Here is a 27877-nt window from a genome sequence, read left to right as displayed (position 1 = left end):
AGGTAAAAACATTTTTTCAAACGCCTTATTTTGACTGCGATGGCAGCGCCATCTGTTGAACTTAACAAGAACACACGCAATAAAGCTACTGTCACTTTGTATTTTTATTGTTTTCAATCGCATCACATTTAATATTTTCATTGCTTCACATTGCAGCATTGTAAAATGAAATTTACCACACAAGAAATGCGTTCATTTTTTAAAATTCTTTTAATTCAAAATTCAAATTCAAAATTCTTTTACATTCAACAAGACTGGGCCAGAGGTACGCGTAGCTAGGTACAGTTAGTTGCTTTAATATAATAGCCATATTGTGGATCGTTTTAGAAATATGAAATATAAAATATCCTAAATTTGAGTAGTAGAAATCCACAAAAAACATGAACAGAGTATGGAAAAATCAGTGCGAAGAAGTTTTATTTAACCATGACTTGAATATTTTGTTTGCAGGATTGGGTTGTGGAGTCAAACATCGGAAATGTTTATCTTGGGTTGCTACGCACTTATGTACGTATATGAATGTACTTACCCTATGCGTATAGGGTTGGTGACGCTCGAAAATAGATCAAGAACAAACATAAATACACGCTATTTCAATATCTTCACGAAGGGTTGACATTACTCATGAGTTATAGATTAACTATTCGCCTAATACTGAAGAAAATTTCATAATAATAAAAAATAATAAAACAATTATCCGCACAGCAATGGTGCATAGGGCACTTACTTATTACTTATAACCCTTATCCGCACTCAATGGTGCATAGGGCACTGCATCGAATTGACGCAGTGTTATCTTGATCATTACTTACATGAAGGCAAGGTGATCACTCTTGCGCTTCAGGAACCAGTCCAGGGTAATATTAAATAAATATTACAGTGCAAAATCACTAATATTTATTTTCACCCCCCTGGGAATCGAACCCGGGACCTCCAGCACGGTAGCGTACAACCTGACCACTACACCACGGAGGCGGCAAAGGGCACTAAGTGATATAAACGCAGTGTTATCTTGATCATTTACACATGAAGGAAAGGTGATCAGCCCTCCGCTTCAGGTACCAGTCCAGGGCAATATTGAATAAATATTAGAGTGAAAGAATCACTTATATTTATATGACCCCCCCCCTTGGGAATCGAACCCGGGACCCCCAGAACGGTAGCCGAGCGTACTGACCATTACACTACGGAGGCGGACAAGGGTTAAACAATATCTTCACGAAGGGTTAACACTACAGATGAGTTATAGATTAACTATTCGCCTAATACTGAAGAAAATTTCATAATAACCATGTTAATTAAATACCAGATGTTCAAAATTGACGAATACTGGACGACATCAATAAATAAGAATAAGAGGGGTATTGAAATGCATTATTCAACAATAAAAACAAAAGAAAAACACAGCTCGCTTTAAAATGAGTTTTCCCGTTGTAAATTCTAAGCACCAACCCAATCCACTGATGAAATATAACAAGAATACCAAATAAGGGTGCACGGTTGCATACAAATAATGAATACATATCGCTCACTCCTTTCAACAACGTCATATATTTAAAAAAACTTGAGTTTTCAGGAGATCGTTTTTAAAGTTTAAAAATATAACAAAAAGAATTAAAAATAAATATCAAGCCACTTACTGAACTTTTTACTGTGCAACAGATCTTTTTAGGTAAAACCTGAATATTTTTTCTCCATTTGAAAAATATTTAGTATATTAAAAAATTATAATTCAACAATACCTTTTCTTCAAAATGCAAAAACAATACTTTCTGCCCTGTAGAGGGTAAATATTATGTTAAAAATATGCCACTTTTTCTGGGATATAGTACATTTTCTGGGCATTCCGAAAACATGCAACACCGAAAATTTACGATTTTTGGCATATGACGTTGTTGAAAGGAGTGAGCGATATTGGAATTGCGTCGCTTCAATATTCTAGAAAGTATTTTAAAAATTAAATACTTGTGTACATAATACCAATTATTGAGTTTTATTTCATTATTTACTAGTTTCGAAAAGTACAGTTGTTCTCAACGACAGGTGATAACTAAAACTGTACTTTTATACAGCTGCAGTTTTGAAAAGAAATCGTGAGTAATGAAATAAAACTGAATAAGTGGTATTATACATATATTTTAATTTTTTAAATAATCAATATGTCATTCCACAAAGTTAATGCTAAATGAATTGAAAGTATACATTGAACGATACGTAGTATGATAATAATAATCACCAAGTTGTCAAAAATCAAGTTTGGAGTTAACTACACATAAATCAAGCAATTCATAAATAATTGTAACGAATTACGAAATAAAAAAAAAAGTGATTCATCCTACCATAATGTAATAAAATTAAAGAGATGTTAAATTCACGACATTTTTAAGGCCTAGGACTCAGCTACAATAGATAGAAAATGTAATCAGACACCTCTGGTAGTAAAAATAGTCCATTATTGGCGAACGTTAAACCAAAAATGCATAATTTTCATTTTTGTGCAGGCATTAGTAGTGACGCACACGTCCATTTATTTAAACAAACGTACCGCAGATGTAAAGCAATTACGTCATAAGTATATAAAAACGTGGTAATCAAGGCCGATGCAGGAAGTGTGCACTGTTCTGCTTGATTTAAATTATCCTAAAATCATGCATTTGATGTGCGCAAATAATTCTTTGAATTTTTTGAGGGATTTTAGGACACATAAAACGTCATGTGAATATAGTTAATTTTAATGCTGAGGTTGATGATTAAATAAACTCATACTGCAAAGTTCTTCCTATGAAAATTGACAAAATCCGAAATAAGTAAAAAGGTAAAATATTTCATCCTCATTTAATAAACATGCTAATGAAACGTTCGACCGTACTTTACGTTTATGCGAGGTAATTTCTAGTGCATGGAAGCCATTTACTTTTATATCTTAAGTGGGCTATTAATTTTATATGTGCAAATCTGGAGCTAATTTAAAGTCATTGAAAGTTTAAACGAACATCAGACTTGGTAACAACACAGTGTTGAAAAGCCGATGCGGTTTTTAAATGGAGGGTAAAAAGTTAAAAGTTAAAACGAAACCAGTCGCCGTGGGACTTGTTAAACCAGTTGTTTTAAATTCGAACCCCAAAAAAACATAAGAGGCACGAAAAGTTTAACATTTTATTATTACCCACATTATGCCGCCGAAAAATAAACGTAAAAAAACAATCACGTCTCAATAAATTGCCTTTTACCCGGAATCACGAATATTTAAAATATATTTAATACTAACATTTTCTAATGCTTTGTTTATAATACTTTGTCATTTAAACGTATATTGTACAGACAATTACTCATTATTTAAAAAAAATACATACTAATGCGGAATGCATCGACACACGTGTCATGATAGATTTTAAGAAATAGTGGTATTTAACCAAGTAAAACGTAAATTAAGATGGTTAGACATTACAACAAAGTGGCTGCCGAATCAATTAATGAATGAAGAGATTTTCATTGTTAATCAATTGTAATTCCATCAATTGATTCGGCAGTCACTTTGTGGTAAAATCTATCCATTTTTTATTTCAGTTTTACTTAGTAAATACCACTATTTCTTCATTAACTTCCAATACATTTTGCCTTTTTTAACCGTACTGGCTTCAACAATTTCATTAATTGATTCAGCAGTCACTTTATAGTAAAATTTATACATTTTAAATTTAAGTTTCATTAAGTAAATACCAATATTTCTGATAATTGTAATTCAATGGAGAAAATATGTAACTGTCAATATCCACTCAGTACAATTATACAATATAAGTCCCCAAATAATAACGGCAGCGCTAAATTGACCCAAATCTTAGGACTGGGGTCGGGTCGCCCCATACGAGATTTCAAATACAGGAATATAAATAGAGTGCCTGCATCTGTTTGCTTTGTGTGGGGGCACGATCGTTGTGGGGAAGGGGGCTGATTAGTCCCACGAGGTGACTTGTCCCTATGTGGCCCAGGGGTGCCATCACACACCGAGCCGGCGCGCCCGATACGAGCTGAAGAGCCACGATAATGCAGATGTGATGGGCGACACGACAATTAGGGAGTATTGTCTCCATTTGATAGATTTACCGCTTTTTATCATTAGTCTGACGGTTCAACTAATCATGTGGAACCTCGCCATCGATGGACAGATATATTTTTTCAATTTAATTTCATAAATGAATAAGAAATGTCATCGTAGCTCATCTATGTTTTACGAAATAAATAATTTCAATACTTCATTCATGATTCTGAAGTAAAGAACTGATAACCAAAACATTTTCACAAAATTTGCAATCGAATATATAAAAGGTATATAACAAATTATTGGATTAAGAGGAGAGAAAAATATTACAAAATATTTAAAAATTCAAATAATTTTTAATAAATATTCATTTTCGAAGATTTGTAACTACAAAAATCTCACACAGGTGTCAAAAAATTGTTGTTCTCTTTTGCAAACAAAGAAGTTTCGTATTTGCCATCTCTCGGAAAAAAGTTTTTTTGTGTTTTTTCTCAAGGTCTTCAGTTTATAATGATAAAGCTCCTTTCTTACAAAACCATTTTATTTATGAAATCTATTTAAGTCACTTTGCTAGATGTTAATTTTCTGAAAATGACATTCGCGAAAAACGCTCTTATTTCCGTTTCTAAATGAGGTTTCCGATATACTTATACATTTATAAAATTAATTAAAAAAAAACACCTACTGTTAAAATCCATTAATTTACCTTCGCCACATAATATTCTTCAAATCTTATCTTAGAAAAGGCTTATAAAACTTTTTTTAATTAAGTTAATTTCCAGTCTTTTTCTGTTTCAGGAAGGAATTCATTAATTATCACAGTTCATGTTTTTGGTGAAAATATAAATAACGTTTTCCATTCCCAAAAAAAACATTTTTCTTTTATTATTACATAGCTGTTTCTTTTTCCTTGCGTCTTATTTAGGTAATTCAAAAAGATTTTATTTTTTTCGAAAATTTATGTGAAAAAAACATTTTCATCTTACATTTTTATAAAAAAAATGTAAGATAAAATTTTTTAAAGGAAGTCAACACAATAGTTTACTACCCTTGAAAGGTTGTCAAGAGCGAAACAAATACTTGTTTTTTTGACATCTCATCTAAGATGATGAAGAATATAGAGGTCTGGGCATTTACGGGGCTGACGACCGTCATAGGCTGGTTCAAGTGATCACTTTACACACGTGTAACGTTCACCAATTCTACCCATTATTGACAAGCACACTAATCAAATTCTTGGAAGTTGTATATATATATGAACCAATTTGGAAACAAAGAAAAAATAATCATAATATGAAAAAAACTCCTATAATTGGAGATAATCCAGATTTTGTAAACAAGTATTTGGACACACTCAAAATGTTGTAAATTCTTGAATGCAATCTATCCATTTGCAAGCATTAAAAACAAGATTGAATTCGCTATAATTGTGGCACCAAATAAACCCTTAAATAAACGGATTTGAAAAATGTGAGATGGTACATTTGATGAATTTTCAAAACCTTTTCAGATAAGAGATTTTACTGTAATATCATTGTACTTCCTCTGGTTTGATTATTGTTTCAAATCGTTAGAAAAATAAAGTCCTATTTTTAAACAAAATCCGCAAATAACATGATAGGCATTAAAAGTGGGTAGAGATGATTGGATTGTAGAATACTCTGCAACAAGTCCCAATCAGCTCACAGAGTGGGTAGAACATGTAAATAGAGGAATTAGGCAGTTCAAAACCGTGGCGTACGTTTTGACGAAACCAATTATTATTGTAATCAAGAGTAACAAGAAGTCTCTAACTTATATGTCATTAGGAACTGGTTTATTCTAAAACGTATTGCGGTTCCGTGAAATACGACTGGATTCATTATCAAACTAAGATTAATTTGTTGCAAACGTAAATTATTAGATTAATTTCGCTGTGAGGCTGATTTAGAGGAAAGTGAGAGAAATTCACCCTTCGAGGTGAGACTCCATTAGTTAAGTTCTTAAACATATCCAACACCATTTTTGTGATTTGTAAGGAAGGTGACATCTCTAATTTTTACTATTTGGTGCATTTTACATACCCCACATACCATAAAAAAGTATAAATGAAATGCAGTTACCACATATATTACTAAAAATAATTCACTATAAGAATATTGAGATGACAAACTCTTCTTAATTTTCTTATTTAATATCTTCTCAACACTGGATTATTCTAGCAAGGACACATCTGTCATTGAAATAAACGTATAATGTTGCATTAAGCTTTAGTTACAGTTTCATTCAATATATAATAATATAGTTTACTACGTTCATCGAGTCATGAAATGTTTTCGAGCGCGGAATCTCGTACACGATAGCTTAAAGTATTAACCACTAAGCTTTGAAGCTGGATAATCTGACAAATATGGTGTTTTTCCGAGAGAGGTTTGATGCGATTGAGATTGATGTAGAACGGCGCGGCGCCGGCGGCTACAAGAAGCGTTAAGTAGGTAAAGCGACTTGCTCGTTCTACCGTTACTCGAGATATGTATATCCCCTATATCCCCTCTGAGCTAGATAATTAAAAAAAACATTTCAAAAAAATATTACAGGCCAAAGATATAATAATAATTTACGTGAAAGAGCAAGTATTGTATCTAGCATGTTCAAGTATCATGAAAAGTGATAAGTATAACACTCCAATGAAATGTATCATTACTTCCTAGATAAGTACATAAGTACACTAGCCGCGCTATAGAGAACTGACAGGCCATCGGTATACATGCTTTATTGTTTAAATATGCAAAAGAGAATGGTCTCATCAAAACGATTGAATGAATAAACTACAAAACCGAAATAAATATCACAAATAATATTAATATTTCTCGAATATTGGCAAACAAAACATATACACAACGTTTTTAAGTCCGACTATTAAATAAAAAGAAAAAGCAAAGTTATAATAAATTATATTCCATATTTTTTTCAAAACTTTTTGTAGCTCAAAATCTTACAAAATATCTTGTTAATCAGACAAATAAATAAATATTTATTTTTCAGAAATTTAAAAATATTTATAATTTATTCGACTTTTTTGGGAGTGTGACATTACTGTAAAAATAAGCTACATGTTAAAAAAAACACCTATGTGGTATGGAACGATTTAGTATGTATTTTAGCGGGATTATTGAGGTTTGTTACAGAAATGTCACATGGGGCTACAAAAGGTTAGAAGATGAATATGTATATTTTTATACCATACACAAATATTTCAATATAGTACTATTTTTGCACGCCATGAAGTCTGTAATTCAAAATAGGCATCAAGTTGTGGAAGAGCGGGTTTGAACCCAAGATACTATCCGCGGGGACCAGAACCCGATAAATGTTTATATAATAAAAATAAATGAACGATTTGCTTACCTAAACACAAAAATTAATACTATTTTTAGAAAGTGAAATTATTCTGGATCGATTAGACCGTTCTCGTTTTCTAACAAACAATAACGCTTGTGGACCGATACACAAAACTTCATTCCATATTCCTCGTAAATTATCGAGAACTGTTTCCATATAGACTTAGTAAACAGGCTTCTATGGATCCATTAATTATAGGCCTGAGAAAATTGCCCACAAAAAGGAAGCCCATTTTATGGAAAGCTGCTCTAGAAATAATAAGCGTCTGAAGAAGGCAGTTTTAAATAGCTTTTTCATTGTAACCAAGTATACCAACGTGATATTGTATTCATTTTAATAGCTGTTTTAATTTATTTATAAAGTTGATAGGTACTAAGGTATAAATAAGACTTTCAAAGACTTTTCATTCCATATGTAATATACATATAAAATGGAAACTTATTAATTGATTGTTTTCAATGAATTATAGGAATACAGAGTTGATGAATATTTTTTTAATGATTTGTATTGATACATGAATGAAATGTTAAATAAATTCAAAAATATAATTTAAGTTAGATGTTTTCGTTCATTGTTTCGGCAGTCGCTATGTGGTTATATCTATCCAGTTTGAATTGAAATTTTAGTTGGTAAATACCACATTAAAAAAAAGTCCATTGTAATGTGTTTTAATAAGTTTTTGGTAACGATGTTCGATGCATCAAAACACGTGTTATAAAAGATTTTAATAAATAGTGGATTTACCGAGTACAATGTAAATTGAACATGGTATTTTCAGTCAATAACTATTTTTTACTATTTTTGTATTTGAATAAAGTATTGTTTTTTTTTATTTATTATATATTATTATTATCTATGTCGCACATAAAAGTATGGGCCGGAAGCTGATGTGTAATGGCTGAGATTACAATGTAACGCCGCCAGAGTACCTACGTATCTAAAAGTGATCTCTATATTTGATAATATTATCTCAACGAATCCCTTCACTTCGTAAATGCGTTAGGTTTCTGAGATGTCGTTCAGCTAAGACAAACGATCACATTTCTTCTTCATCATCGTCATTATCCCCGTAGCACAGGGTCATGATCATGAGATCCTTTTCCACTCTTCTCTGTCTGGAGCTGCCTTTGAGGCAGAAGAGAAACTGTATGTAGTTTTTTAATCTGGATTACTTTCAACGTGTCACTATTATTTAAGACCAAAATTAATCAACTGAAATATGTCATGTAAATACATTATTTCCGAGTCGATGACTTTCTTACTCTTAGCTTAGCTACTTGCCACAGTAAGGACGGCATTACTAGCCTTCTATCGTTAAGTTGGTAACACGAATAATGTTATGCTAATGCGATTCCAAAGATATTTTAAGTTCGCGTCGTCAGATTGAATTTACATAATACATATTAATAGTGTATAAATATTCATTAATATTACATCCGAGGCGTACAAAAACTGAAATGACAGGGTATTTTATTAAATAAATTGAAAATTGAGTTTCTTACATTTATAAAAAAAAAAAAACATAATGTATATTTCAAAAAATTAAAACAACAAAAACGAGACAAAATAAAATGTATCAATATTCATCTTTATCTATATTTCTTTAGTTTACCGTTTAATATTCAATTCATTTGAATGTATGTACTTAGATTTTTTGCAATGAACTAAGTTTTTAAATAAATCAATAACAGTTCTTGCTACAAGAAATATGTATATTTCAGGTTTATCGATTTTTAAACGTGCGTTCTTTTTTCATTGAAATGTTTGTGTGCTCGCGTCTGAAGGCTTTATTCTTAGCGAAACACAAAGAAAGTCTGAACGAAGGGGAAATTAAACAAGGGTTGGGATGTCGTTCGAATGATGGGATTGACAGTAAGACAAGAAACATAATTAAATGCCGGATCTATTTTTATACGAAATGCGTCATAAATACGAAGAAATTGGAAAAAAAGTGACAAGGTGTTTTATTTTGCAAGAAGGTCACTCGGGACATAATTAGGAATAAATAAAACAGTCGAATATTCTTTTCGAGACAAAAGCAAAGAAGATGGAACCACAACAGTATTTTTTTACAAATAATTCTGCCTCGAAACATTTCGCGTTTCCCAGGGGTTGTAATATATAAAGGTATTATTTTCACCTTACTACTAGTGTAATTAGGTATTTTTTCAGGTAGTTGAAGTAGGATGTAAAGTGTAAGACTGATCACATCCTGACATCATGCAACGATTACATAGACTGCGTCAATCCAACACAGTACCATTGAAGAAATGTTATTGAGTACATATTAGCCGTGTTTGGTTAAAAACAGTATTTTTTTGCGTTATGGGGCATCGGACCATAGTATTTTATACATATTTGACCATAAACTCTTTACACAACTTACTTAGTTTGGTAGACCTACCATGTACGTACTATATGGTAATTCTCTTTATAACACTGAAATAATAAGTGATACTTATGGTAAAAATTTAAAATAATCCAAGAAATTACCACAAAATTCTTTTAAATTCACTCTTCTTATCATTCATCGTTTACTATGTGTAATACCACTTTCAAAAACACTACTTAGTGACTACCGGTTTCGGTTTCTGATATTTATAAAAAAAAACGTGTATACCTAAATGTCAAACCGTAAAAATTTCATTTTAATTTACATTTGATTATGGAATGATTATTCTGACCGGTAGTCAAGAAGTAGCATTTTTTAAAGTGGTATTATACAAAGTAAACTATGAATGATAAGGAGTGTTATATTACTAAAATGTTAACAATGCTTTTAATATACAAAATGTATTGAATTCTACTGTAAGTGAAAAAAAATATTAATAAAATATTATTATGTTTACCCATTAAGAGTTTGGTAAGAGAATTTCGCTCGCGACTGTATACAGTCAAGATCACGTTGTGTTATAGGAGAAGCCATTAAGAAAAGTACAAGAAGGGAGACTTCAAAGTAAAAACAGAACCCTGTCAATGATATTGAATGGCTCCGTGCGAATGGTCCGTAAAACTGTATTTCCTCAACGTGCTATCCTAGAAAATATAAAATTCGTGATTCGGACCTTTGAGAGCGGAAAACGTTGGTTCATATATCAAAAGCCTTTGCCAACCTTTGGAATTGCGTCATATTTCACACCAACAAATGAAACGCGAGTTCTCTTAGTAATGACGTTTTTATATAAGAACGTGCAATTTTATCACTCTTCGTTGTGATGAAAACATTAGTATTTTTTTCAATCCGACTGAGTCGAAAAAACCTTTTCTAGAAAATTCAGTAAAACCTGTGATCACGTTTACATTACATTTTTAATAAAAATATAATATTTCCAGGCTTAAAAAACTTTATACTTTTTTTTAACTCCGCTGTTTTGTGATTTTGCCGTGTGATCTAGTGGAGTTGTAGGAATAATGATTCTTATTATAAGAGGGTCAAAATGCTGATTGTTCGAGTAAATAACAACAAAGTGGTGATAAAATAATTAACTTTTAGTATAAATAAACTTATTTTGTTATTTTATTATTAGATTAAAACCAATATTTTTTTTTTTTTTTTAGCTTTTCCACTTTTTTATTTGACCAGCGACCGGGTTTCGTCGTTACCGACATCCAGTCTGATGATGTCGGTAACGACGATACGTATACGTCGGTTACCAGTCTGATGATGTCGGTAACGACGAAACCCGGTCGCTGGTCAAATAAAAAAGTGGAAAAGCTAAAAAAATATTAGTTTTAATCTAATAATAAATTAAAAATGCAATTCCATCACGAAGTGTCAGTGGATAATATAAATTTATTTTGTTATAACTTCGAAAAAGAAAGTTTTATTTGTGTTGTAAAGATACTGAAAACAAATAATAGTCGATGCAAAAAAAAAGTGTATAAGTACCTACTTACTACCAAATTATGTATACTTACTACAAAATTATGTATACTTACTACAAAACATGTATACTTACTACAAAAAAGTACAATACCAAATTTATCTCTGGCAACAACATGTATTTTAAGCGAAATAAATTTATTCTTATAAAAATATCGTTACGAACATAACGTTTATGCGTATTATTGTTATAATTAAACAAAAAATAAAACAGGTTAGTGGTAATAGATAAGTAAAAAGCAAAGTTTTTTTAAGACTGTGTATGAAGTAATTGTAAAAATTTTAACATGCTGATTACCCCATAGCACGTTTGCAAAATTGCCTCTATACATAATTCAAAATATTCCTCTCTTTGTTATCAATTTTTCCCTATTTTCAGCTTAATGCTGAAACAACAGTGATACCACGCCCGCAAAGAAAGCTTACTGTACTATAAAATATTCAAGCAAATGAGAAATGTTTGAATTCATCACCACAGGATTTCAGAAAGAAAATTTCGCCGGGAAAGCGAAGCAATATGCCCGAAATCTTTATGATATTTCAGCTGTATGAGGCGAATACCCGTAGACCCACCTACCTACTTTAAAGGTGTACTGGAAAATAAAGAAGAATTTTTTTTATTTCTTTAGATAGAAAAATATTCAACTATTCAACAACGCGAGATAAAAATAAAATAAAGTAAACTAATAAAGCATAAATTGTTAGTGTTTTCTCTAGATATAATAATATAAATAAACACAACTTACTAAATTTTAAGTCAATATTTTCGGTGGTGAAGGCAATCCTGGTTTAACTAGAAATAGGGATACTTAAAACATATCTCTGAATTTCATAACTTATCAGTAATGAAAATTACTAATTTTAAATAAAGTACATTTACGTTCGTAAATATCAAAGGGTTTATATTCAATCCTTTTTAAAAGATCTAAACAAAATATTTTGTCCGCCTCCGTAGTGTAATGGTCAGCACGCTCGGCTACCGTTCTGGAGGTCCCGGGTTCGATTCCCAAGGGGGGTAAAAATAAATATAAGTGATTTTTTCACTGTAATATTTATTCAATATTACCATGGACTGGTACCTGAAGCGGAGGGCTGAAAACCTTTCCTTCATAAGTAAAACGATCATGATAACACTGCGTTTATAAGACACAGTGCCCTATGCACCATTGGGGTGCGGATAAGGGTTTTATTATTTATAAACAAAATATTATCAATTTGTCAACTGTTTGGAAAGGGCATTTTTAAACCGATAATGTCAATATTTTTTGATAAGTTTATAAGTTCCTTAAAAAAACCATTACCCCCTAGAGTTGCATTTTGCCAGGTTTTTACATACATAAGTTTACAAAGTGGCAAAAATACTTAATTATATTAAAAAAAAATAATAAAAACTGACCTAAGTACGAGTACAAAGAAGTGTATTTTTGATCATGTAACATATAATAAGTCTAACTCTAATATAGAAATAAAATAATGAATAATTTAGTCATTTAAATACAATACCTATTAGATAGTAATCTGTAAGTAGCATTTTTCCTTAAAAAAAAAATTGTGAAAGTATGGATAGTTTAAGCATTATCATCGACTTACTGAGTAATACAGGAAAGAGGAAAATAGCACGTAATCCTAATGGATTGGAGCATTGTATGGCACAGAAAAGACAAAACGTCACAAACAAGTACGTAACAGGAAAAGAGCATTATGTAAAAAAAGCCAATCTACTTTACGACCTTTCAACGTGAATCCATAATGACAGAGAGATATCTTCTTTCCTCACATTCGGGACGTACATAATAATGTATCGGATCTTGTATCGCGTTATTGATGGGAACATTGTATAACGCAAAATTTGTATAATGTACATACTAGCCCAATATTTAAAAAGAATTTGAAATTTGACTCTCGTTCTTCCCATCTCATAATATAATGTTCAGAACTAAGACGGAAATAAATCATATTTTTCACAAACTACTGCTGAATTTCCTTTGAAAGGAGAAAATAAATAACGAAGGCTTTCGAAAATCTAGGAGATTTTCTAATAAATACGACTCCCTTTGTCGGCAAATAATAATAACAAAGAAGCTTTCCGTTAATAAATACAAATAAAAAGAATTCGAGTATCACGGTAGGTAGGTACTCCAATATTTCCAGACGTATTTGTATTGTAAGAACGCAGTGTGCCTATAATATTACAAGCGTTTTGCAGACGACAAAAGAAGACAAATTATTAATAATCAATATTTTAATATAACATTATTTTATGTCAAGCAACAACGTAATCATTTTTCTTTGGCGAAACAAACGAATATATTAAATGTAAAAATACTACTAAAATTAAACTCTCAGTAATAATATCTTTGACAAGGGGTGACCTAGCTATCGAATAAATTTGGCGAGTTGAAATCGAGTCAATACTTGCCTTTTGCATACATACAAGTACACCCACTACATAAATACTCGTATAGTACATTTATACGCGTTAGTATTAAAAGAAGAAACATAACTAAGTTGATGTAACATTTAAGAAAAAGGTAAAACTAAAACTAAACTAAACTAACCATCACGCCGCTTCCCCACTGGGGTAGGCAGAGAGAATAGAGCGCCACACCACTCTGTCTTTGCAAACATTCTTCGCTTCTTCCACGTTCATGCATCTCCTCATACATACCCGCCGATTGTTACGACTCCTAACCTGACCACTTTCAAGTATTTGGCATACTTGATCGTGCCATGTTTTTCTCGGTCTTCCTCTGCTCTTTTTTCCACTTACATTCGCCTCATAAATTTGTTTTACCGTTCTTTCCTCACTCATTCGTTCTACATGTCCAAACCATCTCAACACACTTTTCTTAATTTTATCGATAATGCTTATCTCAGCTTTGCATTCCTTCCTTATTCCACTATTCGCACATCTATCATACACGTTTTGTTGCACATTCTTCTGAGAAATCGCATTTCGACTGCATTCAGTTTAATTTCATCCTTCTTTTGCCAACTCCATGTTTCACTTCCATACATTAGAGTTGGAACCAGGGAACCAGGAGAACCAAGAGAATGGTATACCTACTTATTTCTACGAACTTCGTTTGAAGATTAACCTTATATTTGAATAACACGCATGATGGTTTTGCTTTGTTATTCCATTTTTATATTTATTACTCATTGTTCAAATATAATACATGTTTTGATAACTTTAAGCTATTCTGGTTTTGATATCATTAGAAAAAATAGCAAAAAAGGGATAAAATATATGTTTTTTAATGTCAAAATAAGAAATACATAAATTCTATCGACTTGTCTGACATATTGATGTTAGCGGCTTAACAAGAAAGGTCTGCGAATCCGAACACAAATAAAAGTTATTCGTTGGAAAAAGCATCCATTGTTCGGATGTGACATATAAATAGGTCTAGTAAAGCCTATTGAAGAAAAACAAGGAGGATTTGGATTAAGAGCGAGGGTACCTTATTAAGTACGTACAATTATTTTAGTTAGATTCAGGGTTGGGGGAGGTTAGGGTACACGCAAATTGGGTTAGTTAGGCGGGGTGCGCCGGGAAAAGTTCAACTGCCCGGCCAATTTGGGTTAAATCCTGTAAAAAGTAGAAGATTAAATTGGATAGCACTGTTATTGGATTTATTTGTGAACTCTCCCGGAAAGGTCCCTTATTAAAGTTGGCCAAAGGAGGAAGGAGTTAATCGAACTTTATTATACGGCGATTGATTTTTATTGATGAATAAATTATATTTTTCGCGATTAAATCCAATGTTAATACATATAGACTGTTTGGCCTGCTTGAAAATTGAGGTGAACTCTAATGTGGTGATACTAATTTTGCAAATAGTCGGGTTGTGGTCCCGTGGTTAGTGTTGCGGACTCTTAAGTCAGAGTTACTCGGTTCGAACCCCTCTACCGCAATTTGATACCTATTCCTAATAATGAGCCGCTAAGTCTCACAGAAATAGTATGAAATTGAAATATTAGTGTGAATAATAAAAACACAAATCTCTCTTTAAAAAAACCACTTCGTGAGAAATGTAAGATAATAAAAAAAACACTTGATTTATAAAAGACATCACATAAAGAAATTATTTTTTTTAAATATAGTAAGTCGGTAATGCGTAATAGATTTTTTTATTCACTCCTGTTTAAAGATATAATTGTCTACTTTGATTAATTATTTAAAAAAATAAAAATAAAATGATGGTGACGACATAATCACCCGTGCATCTGTTGGTGTGTATTGATATACTTATTAAGAATGAAAATAAACACATAATTTGTTAATTTTGTATTTGTATTATTTATGGGTGTTATTTTCTACAAACGCACGAAGCATATCATTGAAATCATTGAGATAAGTATACATTACATAAGATTTTAAGAGTATTAATTATAAACATGCCTAATTAAAAAGCAATTAGAATTTGTTTACATATTCTACATACGTACCTTAATAATCCCTTTGAAATTGTAGGTACAATAATTACTCTTCAAATAATTTTAATTCTTTGTGCTCTTGGTTTTGATTCTTATCAGCTTTTGGTGTATTTTCAAAATCATTTATTACTTTGTAATTTGATTTTCTTTATTAATATTATAAGGTCTCTTTGTTTATTTTCGTAATACATAAATACATATGTAGAAGATTTTGATGACTTGATAAAATATGGAATTGATCTTATAAAATTAGAACTTAATCTAGTATAATGTATTTTCATAAATATAAAAAATTAAAATGTACACGGTTCATTCTTTTCGACTCTTTGGTATCCAATTTTCAGAAGGAAAAATATTTTCTTACCTTTACTGTGAAGAGTAGGTACTTTCTTGACACAGATTTTGTTTAAAAATCTTAATATCACGCACGTACAAAAATTCAATGTTATAAATATATTTTGTATTAAGGCTGGTAGTAAATTGTTATCTTTATACATGTAATGAAGCGTTGAGTTCACAATCTAGGAAAATCAACTCGACGAACTATTCATTTCGAATCAACAAATTAGAGCTGCTTATTTTTAAACAAATGAATAACAAAATGTAAATAATAACATCTGATGTCACAGGCTATTGTTGTATTGTACACAAATGAATTATTTAAAACTTAGAATACCCCGTACATTAGCATATCTGTCCCAATATTACGTTGTGGGAACCCAAATAAACGAAGGGTTTCAGGAAGTAATTATTGCATATTTAACAAAGGTGGTTTCATGATGCCCACGTATGAATTGATAGCACCCATCGTGTGAATTAAAAGGCTATTATATTGAGTAATTTCATCACGCGAAACACGTGTTTATAGGTCCTCCAAATTTGGGACACTTAGTTAATTAGTTAATGGTTTGGCGATTGATTTTGCACTAGCGACATCATATAAATAAAACACATTTAAACATGGTACTCATAAGGTTAGTGAATGTGCACAGAATTCATAACTGTTATCAATTAATTACGTTATGTGTCTAAATGGAAATCTGAGAAATATAATTACATTTAGTTAAAACGTTAGATAATTCTGCAAGTAAAAATGCAATCAATTGATACGATGTTATAAATAATTCGATAAAAAAAGTAATAGTATTTGTAACAATCATGAAGCTATAATATAATGTGTAAGGGAAAAACAAAATTACGATCAATTTGAGCACAAGCCTCATGTCCCATAAAAGTCTATTGATTCAAGACCAATAATAGCTAGATAAAGACGTATTAAATAATAAAGGCAATATAAACGTATTAGAATACAAGAGTAATGGCCTACTAAATTGGAAACTATAAAATACGATAAGCCGACAATCGCAATAACATCACAAACGCCTTATATAATATCACGCTGATAGGGGATGTAAGCCGAAGAGGCTTTTCCCTGATAACACGTAAGGGGTCATAAAAATTTCATAACGACGCGTTATAACTATGCGCCCGGGTGAGGCGTATTTTACTGGATACCTTCAACAGATTTGGGATTTCTCGCGAGGGCTGCGGCAGCCTGAATTTCTGAGCGGCTGCGGGATGCTCGGCCCGTTTGCACATTTCTTACGGAGGAAAGCATTTGCTTAAATAGCGGCTCAGCCGAAACGATACACTCCGAAAAAGGTTTTCCATTCATAATGTAACAAACTCAAATTTCACTAATATTCATCTAAAAAGAGCCGAACCGACGATGCCACGAACAATCGGTCGCTATCAGAGTATTCAGTAGGTACTCGTGGATAGTCGTACAATCTTATTCGCCAAATTTAATGGACTAAATTTTCTGAATAATTAATTTCCTTGGCCATTCTCTTCCAAATATTTTTCGTCTAAGTATCAATCATTAGTATCAATCATTTTTAATCACATTTATTCATATCAATAAATGTGATTAAAAAATATATTTATAGAAAGTTATCCTTTAAGGCTACTTTTTTCCTGCAAAAAACTAGTGTGATGGGTTACTTTTTTTACTTGCTAACGTTTATTCGAAGAAATCCGATAGTAAAGGAAATATTTTCAAAATGTGTTTTCGTCGTAAATATTGTTTACCCAAAAAAATTCATGTTAATACAAAAAAATGACGTTTTACCAACATAATAGAAAAATGAAAAAAAAAACACATTTACTGCAGAAAAAACAGGATTCAGAAAAAAGGAAAGACTTATAATGTATATTTACATAAAAAATAAATACATTTAAAACATGATATCTTCATCGTTTTAAATAGGGCATCGTAAATATTGTTTAGAAATTAATTTATTGTTAACACAAAAAATTACGCTTTACTAACATAATAAATAAATGAAAAAAAACACATTATACTGCAGAAAAAAGGAAAGACTTATAATGTTTATTTACTCAATTTATATGTACATTTAAAAACATGATATATCCATTGTTTTACAAACATGTTTAAAATAGGGGACATTTGAATATTACGCGTGTAAATTTATTTTCGCTTTACTATACGTCGAAATATGACACTGAAAACAACAATGTGTACGAGTAGGTACGAGCGGAATGCTTAGAAATAGATTGGAACAATCAGGAGGCTTCTGATAATTCCATACATGGATTGGTAACCCTATCCGCTGTTACTGTGTAGGTACGCTTCAAGGATGGGTTAGGAAAAGCCGGTGAGAACTTTATAGAAAACCTAGATTTAGAGTGAGGGGCTCCTTTGTTTGCCGGGAGTGTTAATATCGCGAACGAGAAAATGGAATTCTCAAAATCTTTGTGCGATATACGAAAAGCGCGTTGTTACTCACAAAATGAATACAAGTAGGTACTTTACGGGAAAATGGCGAAACATGAAGAAATATTCTAGCGACAATTAATATCGTGTTTAACAACTTAATCTTATAAACTAAATAGGAATCTAAAGAGGTATCAAGTGAAATGAGAAAAGCCCGAGAAAATGAAAATTTATTCAATCTCGAACTAAGCAAGGAAAAGTATAAATATATACCCAAGACAAAATTCTAAAATACTAGCTGTACCCGACGATGGATTGTCGAGACTCAGTCTGGTTAAATAGAAAAGAAAAAAATGGATTGGAAACATTTTTAATACAAATGTTTTCACAACGTTTATAGATGTACAATATTTTAGCAGTTGTCAAGAAACACGCTGTCCGCATGAGTAACGTTTAGGTCTGATGCTGTTATGTTCAACAGATGGCGCTCCTATCGCGTTAAAAATTTGTTTTTCTAAAAAACCAAATGTCATGTCTCAAATTATATTTTTAATGTAAAGTTGTGTACAAATTCAGCAATTGTTTCGTAAGAAAAATTATAACTATACAATATTAGGGGTACCATCAAAATGAGATATCTTGATAACAAATATTTGACAACAAGCATAACTCCGTACCAATTTTTTTTTGTAATTGTAACGTTTCAATGCTAACCCATAAAATAAAAATCCTTGATATGACACTAAACCGGGATTTCGCATTACCCAACGACATAACCTTCATACGAGCCGACTTATTTAAAAAATCTGAAAAGCGTATGAAAAGTTAGATAAATATGGCTGTCAAGTCTACCTCAGAAGACTTCTTTACTCTGTCCACAGTAATATGTCTCCTCTTGTAGCGGAAGATGTATCGCTGCTACGTACCTTCGTAGGTAGGTACTCGCATGATACATAGGTTCAGCCGCGCCGCAATATGACGTGAGTGAGAAAAATTGTTTAATAAAAGTGAGTTTATTCGTAATAGTTCACCAGGGGTTAAGTGTAATAATGAGTCAGGTGACATGTTTCTCCGATGGCGTTTTATGCTGCCCTGGTAAAAATTGGGTATGACGACTTATTAAACCAATACAACAAAACAAATAAAGTGTGTTTTTATTTTGACGTTACGCGTAATTAAGGTACAAAGGAAAATTCTCATATGTAAGACCTAATTAACGAATACAATAAATTAAAAAAAAAAAAACATCGTAGTTGTACAGGAGAAAGTGACCAACTAAAAAAACGTAAAATGTTTAGGAGGGCCATTTAAGTCACTTTTGCTTGGCAAGAAAATAAACATTTATGCAGTTAGTCATTCTTAACAAGCCAATATATTATGCTTCCAAGTTTAAAATCCTTTGGGATTTTTTTGAGGGCAATATTAAGCAAGTAAGATATCAAATAGTCAATGATCACGTTTTTGTAAAAAATGCACTTGGTCACTTTCTCCTGTATGACTACGATATGTGAATTTGAAAGAAAAAATAAAAAGGAAGAGAGCATTTTTTTAAAATAAAAGGTGTGCTTAAGATGACTGAAGGAAATAACTTTTCTCCGAGATATTGCCATAATGCCGCGTGTCTTTAATGGAGGTCCTCCCCTAATTTGCCTTAAAAATCAGTTTATCTTCGCGATATCTTATTATTTTCTTCTGTATTATTAGTCACTTTTTCTTTTCACCTGTCTAGATGTATGTAAATTAGAGTTATGACAGAATGAGAGATGATAGCTTCGGTGTGAGGACTCCTCGTAGTTCCTTGGTGCTGGAGGCTGGAGTGTGATGTATCGCGCGAGAATGTGTATCCAGGATTCTCCGTAATATTACACCCACTCAGGTGGGTGTGGGTTTTTACACATAAGGCGACAACGTTGCGCGAGCGGCGGATGTAAATGGGGTGGATAATATTTATTGCCGCCTAACGATAACACCGCGATGGAAGTAAAAATAGCAAAAAAGGTTGCGATTTAAATCAACATAACGACGACCAGATTTGGGGCAACGCTTTGTTTGCAAAATAAAATGATTTATTGTCGGATATATCTCGGCGATAGTTACGTGATAGGGTTATTTTTTGTAGCGCGTTGCGGACGAGAAAAGAAATACCCATTCAAAAAAGATCTTATCTCGTAAGGAGTGTGTTAGGTACCTACATGCGCATTCCGTATTATATAATATTATTTTCATTTCGATATACCGAGCAAAGCTCCGAGACCGTCGATTTTCCTGACTAAAAATAAATAATATTTGTTTGACGATAATAACAACATTTTTGATGGAGATAAATTGAATGGATTGTGAAAATTATGAAAAGGAAAAATCCTTCCTAAGAAAAATAAAGAAGAATATAAAAATGGCTTTGGAGCAGCGGGCGAGAGACTAGGTTTTTAATTAACAAAGCACTTCTTGTAACAAGAGGCAAGATTGACGCGAACGAAACTTAAAACCGCGGACATCGAAATGACGTCAGCGGCGGTCTGGCCCACTAAGCACCGAGTTAGGTAGGATGCTTCGTATTTTCATTATAAATAACAGACTGCCACCTCCTCGCCTCGGGTTAACTAACTACCGAGACTTAATACGAGAGGCTTCGCCAGACATTAATAATGCCGAATGATATCTCCCCGAAGAGGACTGACAGCATCCCGTCTTCGCCATTTTGTCGAACGAGGTCTATCCGCATCTTTCGAGCAGTCTTTGGACTCGTCCGGGACGATAACCGGAAGGAATTCTGATCGCTGGCTCGCCGCGGAAGCTCGCACTCGGCACTCCGTCACTTTTAGCGAGTGTGTCGAGTGCCTTTAATGGATTGTTTAATTATCCGAGCGGCGTTAACGCTGTTAGAGCAATATGGCGGAAGATTGGCTCCTGCGGTCGCAGCGCGGCTAATCCGTGTGTAGGTCCCGCCGGGGACCATTCCGAATGATGATATTTTATCAAATCATGCGGGATTTATTAATTAATTTGGACTTTGTTGTGCACTTCTAGGGGCGGGTGGGTTGACAGCCGGGGACGTCGGATGGAATATTGATCACTACGGTAGTCGCACAGTACAAGGTGGGGGAGGGGGGGGGGGGGTAATTCAATGTAGATTAGAATAACAGCAGCCTGCTGTATCAGAGCTTATGTGGATATTAATTATCGAGCGAATGGTAAACGTAAGGAAGATTTATCAAGACAGGAATAGCGTGGAGTTTGGATATATCAATAGATTTAGATCTACGCTAAGTCGTCATCTTTGTTCATGGGCGGATAAGAGATAAGACCATTAACTTGTGTACGTATCTACAATATTTCTTCTTCTAATCTTTATCCGCACCCAATGGCGCATAGGGCACTGCATCGTATTGACGCAGTATAATCTTGATCGTTACTTACATGAAGGCAAGGTGATCACTCATGCGCTTCAGGGACCGGTTTCATATATTATTCAGGGTAATATTAAATAAATATTAGTGTAAAATCACTTTTACATATTTATGTTGACCCTACCCCTGGGAATCGAACCCGGGACCTCTAGCACGGTAGCTAACCTAACCAACCATTACATCACGGAGGTGGACAAACTTTAGGGACATATTTTAAAGAGTTAATATATAAACAAATAAATAATAAAGTTAATATGATAAACAAATAAATAATACTGCAAAATATTAATGTACGAATACCTACGAGTATATAACATTACGTAAAATATTAAACTATTGTCAGCACATTTTCTCTCCCAGTATATAACAATAAAATGGCACACTTTAACTCCATTTCTAGGATGCTAAGGTTATATAATAATTTGGAAAATATTGATAATGTCACCATCGACATATTTAATGATGGCACGGAGAAATACAAGAGGTCTATTACCAGATTGGTGAAATCAATTTCAAATTGATTTCACCAATCTGGTAATCTTGAATTTTGTACCTTATGTAGGATAGTTTGATTTCACTTTTAATTTTTACTTCCAATTTTTCTTACTTCATTACTTTTAATTGTTATTACCCTTTTTTTACAACCAAATTTCTATTCTGTATATCGCAGTTATACAGGAGAAAGTGACCAAGTGCATTGTTTTACAAAAACGTGATCATTGACTATTTGATATCTTACTAGCTTAATATTGCCCTGAAATAATCTCAAAGGATTTTAAACTTGGAAGCATAATATATTGACTTGTTTAAAATGACTAACTGCATTGGTGTTTATTTTTTCGGCAAGCAAAAGTCATTTAAATGGCCTTCCTGAACATTTTACGTTTTGGTAGTTGGTCACTTTCTCCTGTACGACTACGATATATGTGTTTAACCTGCACCTTTATTGTTTCTGTAAGCTTGTTGTGTTCTCATCTAATTGATGAAAAACATTCAAACAATTTGTATTGCACTGTATTTCATTTATTGTAAAATATTTTTCGTTGTTTGTGAACTATAAATAAATAAAATAAACCAAACAGTATAAACAGCGAATAGTACCTACAAATTTCAACGCCATTCAGTGAATTTAGCGAATCCGTCGTTGTTCGTGCAATTTGAGGTTTGCCGTTCACCGTATAAGGTTTCACCCGCAGTTCAACTCTCCCCGTGACTTAGCAGAAATGTAATAAATAAGGTTTCCTGAAATAAAACGTAACCCTACACCCACGGATTAAGTTACGGAGCCAAGCAAGTACTAAATTCTCGATATCACCGGCGGCATCGCCGATAATTAATTCATTTGGCTTCACTATAACGACATTTAAATCAATCTAATTAATTAGCACTCCGCAAAGCGCCGAATTTGATTAAATTGTCTATTTTATAACTCTGGTTACGATTAAAATCAAGTGGGTTAATTCGCTAGTTACTTTTGAGAAATTACGTAAACAAAAAAACAAATAATTTTTTGTATGTACATACTTACAATACACAACCGCTTTCTTATCGAAACCAATTTCAACGGAAAGGAACTACAAATACAGACATAAATTGTTCATCTACTTCATTTTATCGTCATAATTATGCATGCAAATAATGTGTAAAAAAAACTGTAAAAAAACAGAAAAAATAAAAAGCAAAATTATTTAACTAACTATCCATCACGCAGCTTCCCCGCAGGGGTAGGCAGAGATAATATAACGTCACATCAATTTGTCTTACATTCATCTCTTTTACATTCATACATGCACGCCGATTATTCCGACTCCTGACCTGACCACTTTAAGTAGGTATTTTAAATACTTCATCGTAAGAAGTTCTCTTCGAAAATATATTTTTTTTAAATACAACAATGTAAATGCGTAGCCGTATAAAATAAGTAGTTATTGATGTGGAAGCGTTTAATAACGATACGTAATATGTATAAATCAAGTTAAAATGTGCAAGGGTAGGTAAATAATGATTAAAACACGTGAGTGGACAAATTGATACAAAAATTCTATCAAAAAAGCCATTCATATAATGTATGAATAATTTGTCAATTAGCGCATAAAATGCGTTCATGAATAATAGTGACCGAAAATGTCTACGTAGCCTTTTAGTGGCTGGAGCATTTTAGGGGATGTTTTCGATCGGATAAAATAAATAAATAATTGCTAACAACCTGATGAGTTAGTTATTCAGGCAGAAGCTGAATTGGTGCACAGAGGGTCGGACCCTCGAGCACCACTGTTGGGATTTAATAAACCCAATTGAGCCATAGTTTTAAATTGGTCTGACAGACTGGGATTAATAATAACGCAACACTTTACAGTTGCCGTATCAATGTGGTCAAACAAAGTATGAGAATTTAGTTTAGTTTAGAAATTACACATGAGAATTTGGGTACTAGGTAGGAAATAAACAAAAAGGAAAAATAAATAAACTAAACGTATTTAAATACTACTTTTCAAGTCTACTTTTAAAAATATTCCCATCCAATGATAAAAATAAACCAAATGTATTTAAATACTATTTTTCAAGTCTACTTCTAAAAATATTCCCATTGTGATATATTTGTCTTATTTCTCTCATTCAAGTTTTTATTTTTGTATATTTGTCAGACTGTAATACTTTTATTTTAATGACCTGGTAGAATGATTATAACGAAACCGGTAGTCACGAATTAGTGTTTCTTAACGTGGTATTACTCAAAGTGAACGATGAATGATAAGGAGAGTGTTTGTATAACCATACCACAAAGTTAACAATATATACTTATATACCTACTGTTTTTATCATTTAAAATATACTTAATGTTAGCGGGTTAATTAACAATATTTAATTGTCACTTTGTGGTAAAATCATTGCATTTTTAATTTAAGCTTTGCTTAGTAAACACCACTTTTTCTTAAAATCTATAAGGTGTTTGAAAATGATGCGGAATGAATCAAAACTCGTGTCACAATAGATTTTGAGAAATATACGAAGTGATATTTAGTAATTAAAACATAAATTAAAAACAAGAATACCCACATCACGAAATTTGTGTTTCTCGGGAAATATTAAATATATCAATTGAGGGAAGGGGTAATTATTTTTAGGGTACTTACGCGATGAAGACATTTCATCATGCGGGAGATTAAATAGCCCATTAAGTTGGTATGAATGATAAGAATACGTTTTTTTTTTAATTATTAAATACGTTGAAAATTATCAAATAAATATTCATGTTTTTTTCTTAACTATAATTTTATTTTGACTTTTTAATAGTGCAATTAAATAAAGGTGAATCAAAGTAAATGCGGAATAAACCCAATTTTTATGAAAACATAAAATAAAAAAATAAAAATATGCCATTTCACCAGCGAATTAGTTTTGGCAAATCATCCGAGACATAATTACCCCTCGGTTCATTTTCGAGTATTTAATAACTAAAATAATCTAAATATTTTGAGTTTATTTGATATTCTTGTTTTTTTTATTCCGTGGGCCGTATGTTGACTAATATTTGTTACGGGTAATAACAAAACAGTCCATGCATGAATCATAACATTAAAAAATATTATGAAAGTATAGTAGGAACCTAAAAAACAAAAAACAGGGATATTTTAATTTTATTTTTATAAATCTTTATGGGTGGAATTTCATAATCTTAAAAATAAATCAAATTAAATTTTACCCACCTGCGTCTGATGTTATAGAATTTTAAGATATTAGACACCTGCTGAATATTATACAATATCTTCGTGTTATTAATTTCGTTTTGGCATTGGAAATGATTGACTATGTGGCAGTTATAATTATACCACTGCGCTGATAATAAAAACCGTAGAAAAAATATAGTAGAGCATATATTATTATTATTTCGTATAATGATTTAAATCTTGGTAAAATGAACAAATTATTGGAGTGAAACAGTGATAATAAATAATTATTAATTGTCACTGTTTCACTCCAATAATTAAATAAATAGATTCAATTTTTTATTTGAAGAAATCTTTTAGATTTATTACATATTTTTAAAGAGCTTCGTGACAAAATATTTTCATAAATATTTCTTAAACTAACTTTTATCTGCGATTGAAATATTTAGTAAATTAGACTGAAAAATGTTCATAAAAAATACCATTCGTAAAATTTTATTAACTTCATTCATCCTTTTTATCATTTTTATTTTCCAAGTTCTTCATACCATAAATAAATCTAAATAAATTCAATGAATATGTATGAAAATACTCAGTATGAACGATCCTTAATATTTATGAATATTTGTATCGGAGACTAAATTCCTTGCATGAATGTATGTGTTTGAATAAAATTATTATTATGGGATGGATGATTTTGGGTGCTGCAGAAAACGCACGACAGGTGAGTAATGTGAAGTTCGTGACGTTCAAGGATAGCGTGAAGATCTCGGTTGGTGATGTTGCCTTACCTTGTGCATTGGCGTTCCCCAGAAGTCATTGAGGAATATGTTCTTGATCGGCGTGTGAGGTCGCAGATCCCGGTTGTCTTTAATGGCGCTGATATCGTCAAAAACAAACCCGCAGTAGATGCAGTTGTGGTACACGAGGATACAGGTGACAACCAAGACGGCCGACAAGCAATACGAGACCCCCATCTCGGAATTTAAATATTCGAACGCTTTTATTTACAGCCGCTCGTCTTCCGTCACGCTCGGTAAGTACCTTGCCTCAACTGTCAAAACTTTCGGCGTGCAAGGTAAACAAAATATAATGCTTGCACAATTGTTTAGCTTCACACGAAAAACTAAGGCAACACACACTACACTTACTTTTAACACCAACAATATTAATTCACAATGAAAATCTTATTATTAACGAGGAATAACATGTACTGCAAAACACCGATTAAATTATCTGCCAAAATTATTTTTAATTGTAAACGTATTTAAAAAGCGATTATCATCAAATCATTGATTTTTTTTACCAGATCAAAGAAATGTAAATTGAGATAATGAATTTTATATTTAAATTATTGGGTTTATATTATTATATCATATAAAACATTTATTTTTAACACACTTAATTTAATTTATATATCTATATCACATCTACTTTTGTTACAAAAATTAAGTACACACGTACGTTTAACATTCATTTAATATTATTATTTATTCTAGAATATTTAACAATGACGTGAATGCTTTAAAACATTCGAAACAAGATTGTTTGGTTGAAACATCCCGCTTGCGCTCGCTCCACGAGGATAGTACGAAGTGACGTTTCGGAGCGATTCGCGAATGGCAAGTTATCAGTTCGATGTCACAAACCGAGAAAGCTTTATTGATAACGCTTTACATGTCAGTCATCTCACGAAGATTCGCCCAAGTGATTTCGGGGCAACGATCTCGTTCGCGGACAGCAACCCAGGGTGAAATAAGAAGAGCTGTTATAAAACACATTGTAAATAGCGGAATAATAACAAAAATCTCTGTCAGCGCAGTTCTAGGCGCGTAATACGACGGAATATTTTGGTATTAATCACTCGTCGTGCGTTAATTTCGCGATACGGCAATTTACAAGCAAAATATGACATTTCGTGGCACAAGAGCCGGGCATAAGTCCGACCGCCATTATGTTACCCGAACGACTGACGGAGAGCGTCACGTGACTGACCGTTTTGCTCGCTACCCGGTTCGACCGCGCAGCCGCACTGGCGCGCTAGTGTCGACCCCATGGTCGATGCGAAGGCATGGCGGGAATTACGCGGGAGATAAATATCTACAAGATTTGTGTTATTTAGTTATTTCTAATGAATAAATATATCCAGGTACCCCTAATTAAGAATAAACACAAAAAATGGTTAGCAAAAAATGTTTACTGAACAAAATCGATTAAATTATTTTGAACAATATTACTTAGTAGCATTTCTTAAATGACCTTTTAATAAATAAAGCACATTCTCTGTGGCATGAATTTAAAATTCAAAAAAATAACAAACGT

General features: G+C 32.3%; 1 protein-coding gene across 2 annotated transcripts in view; it reads right to left on the bottom strand.

Moving 5' to 3' along the window:
• Window positions 1-27527, bottom strand: part of Tmtc3 (Transmembrane O-mannosyltransferase targeting cadherins 3) — a 216022-nt gene extending 188495 nt beyond the window's left edge. For both annotated transcript variants that reach the window (XM_088270039.1, XM_088270040.1), the window contains exon 1: window positions 26347-27527. In XM_088270039.1, coding sequence (XP_088126165.1) covers window positions 26347-26532 — 186 coding nt within the window. In that variant the 5' untranslated portion in view covers window positions 26533-27527. The remainder of the gene's footprint in view (window positions 1-26346) is intronic.
• Window positions 27528-27877: the final 350 nt, after the last annotated feature.

Source organism: Brachycentrus maculatus, unplaced genomic scaffold (genome assembly GCF_059751285.1).
Source record: "Brachycentrus maculatus isolate JH-2025_06_01 unplaced genomic scaffold, ASM5975128v1 h1tg000370l, whole genome shotgun sequence".
NCBI classification, from domain to species: domain Eukaryota; kingdom Metazoa; phylum Arthropoda; class Insecta; order Trichoptera; family Brachycentridae; genus Brachycentrus; species Brachycentrus maculatus.
Note: the sequence above shows the minus strand (reverse complement) of the source record. Positions and strands in the feature narration are given on the sequence as shown.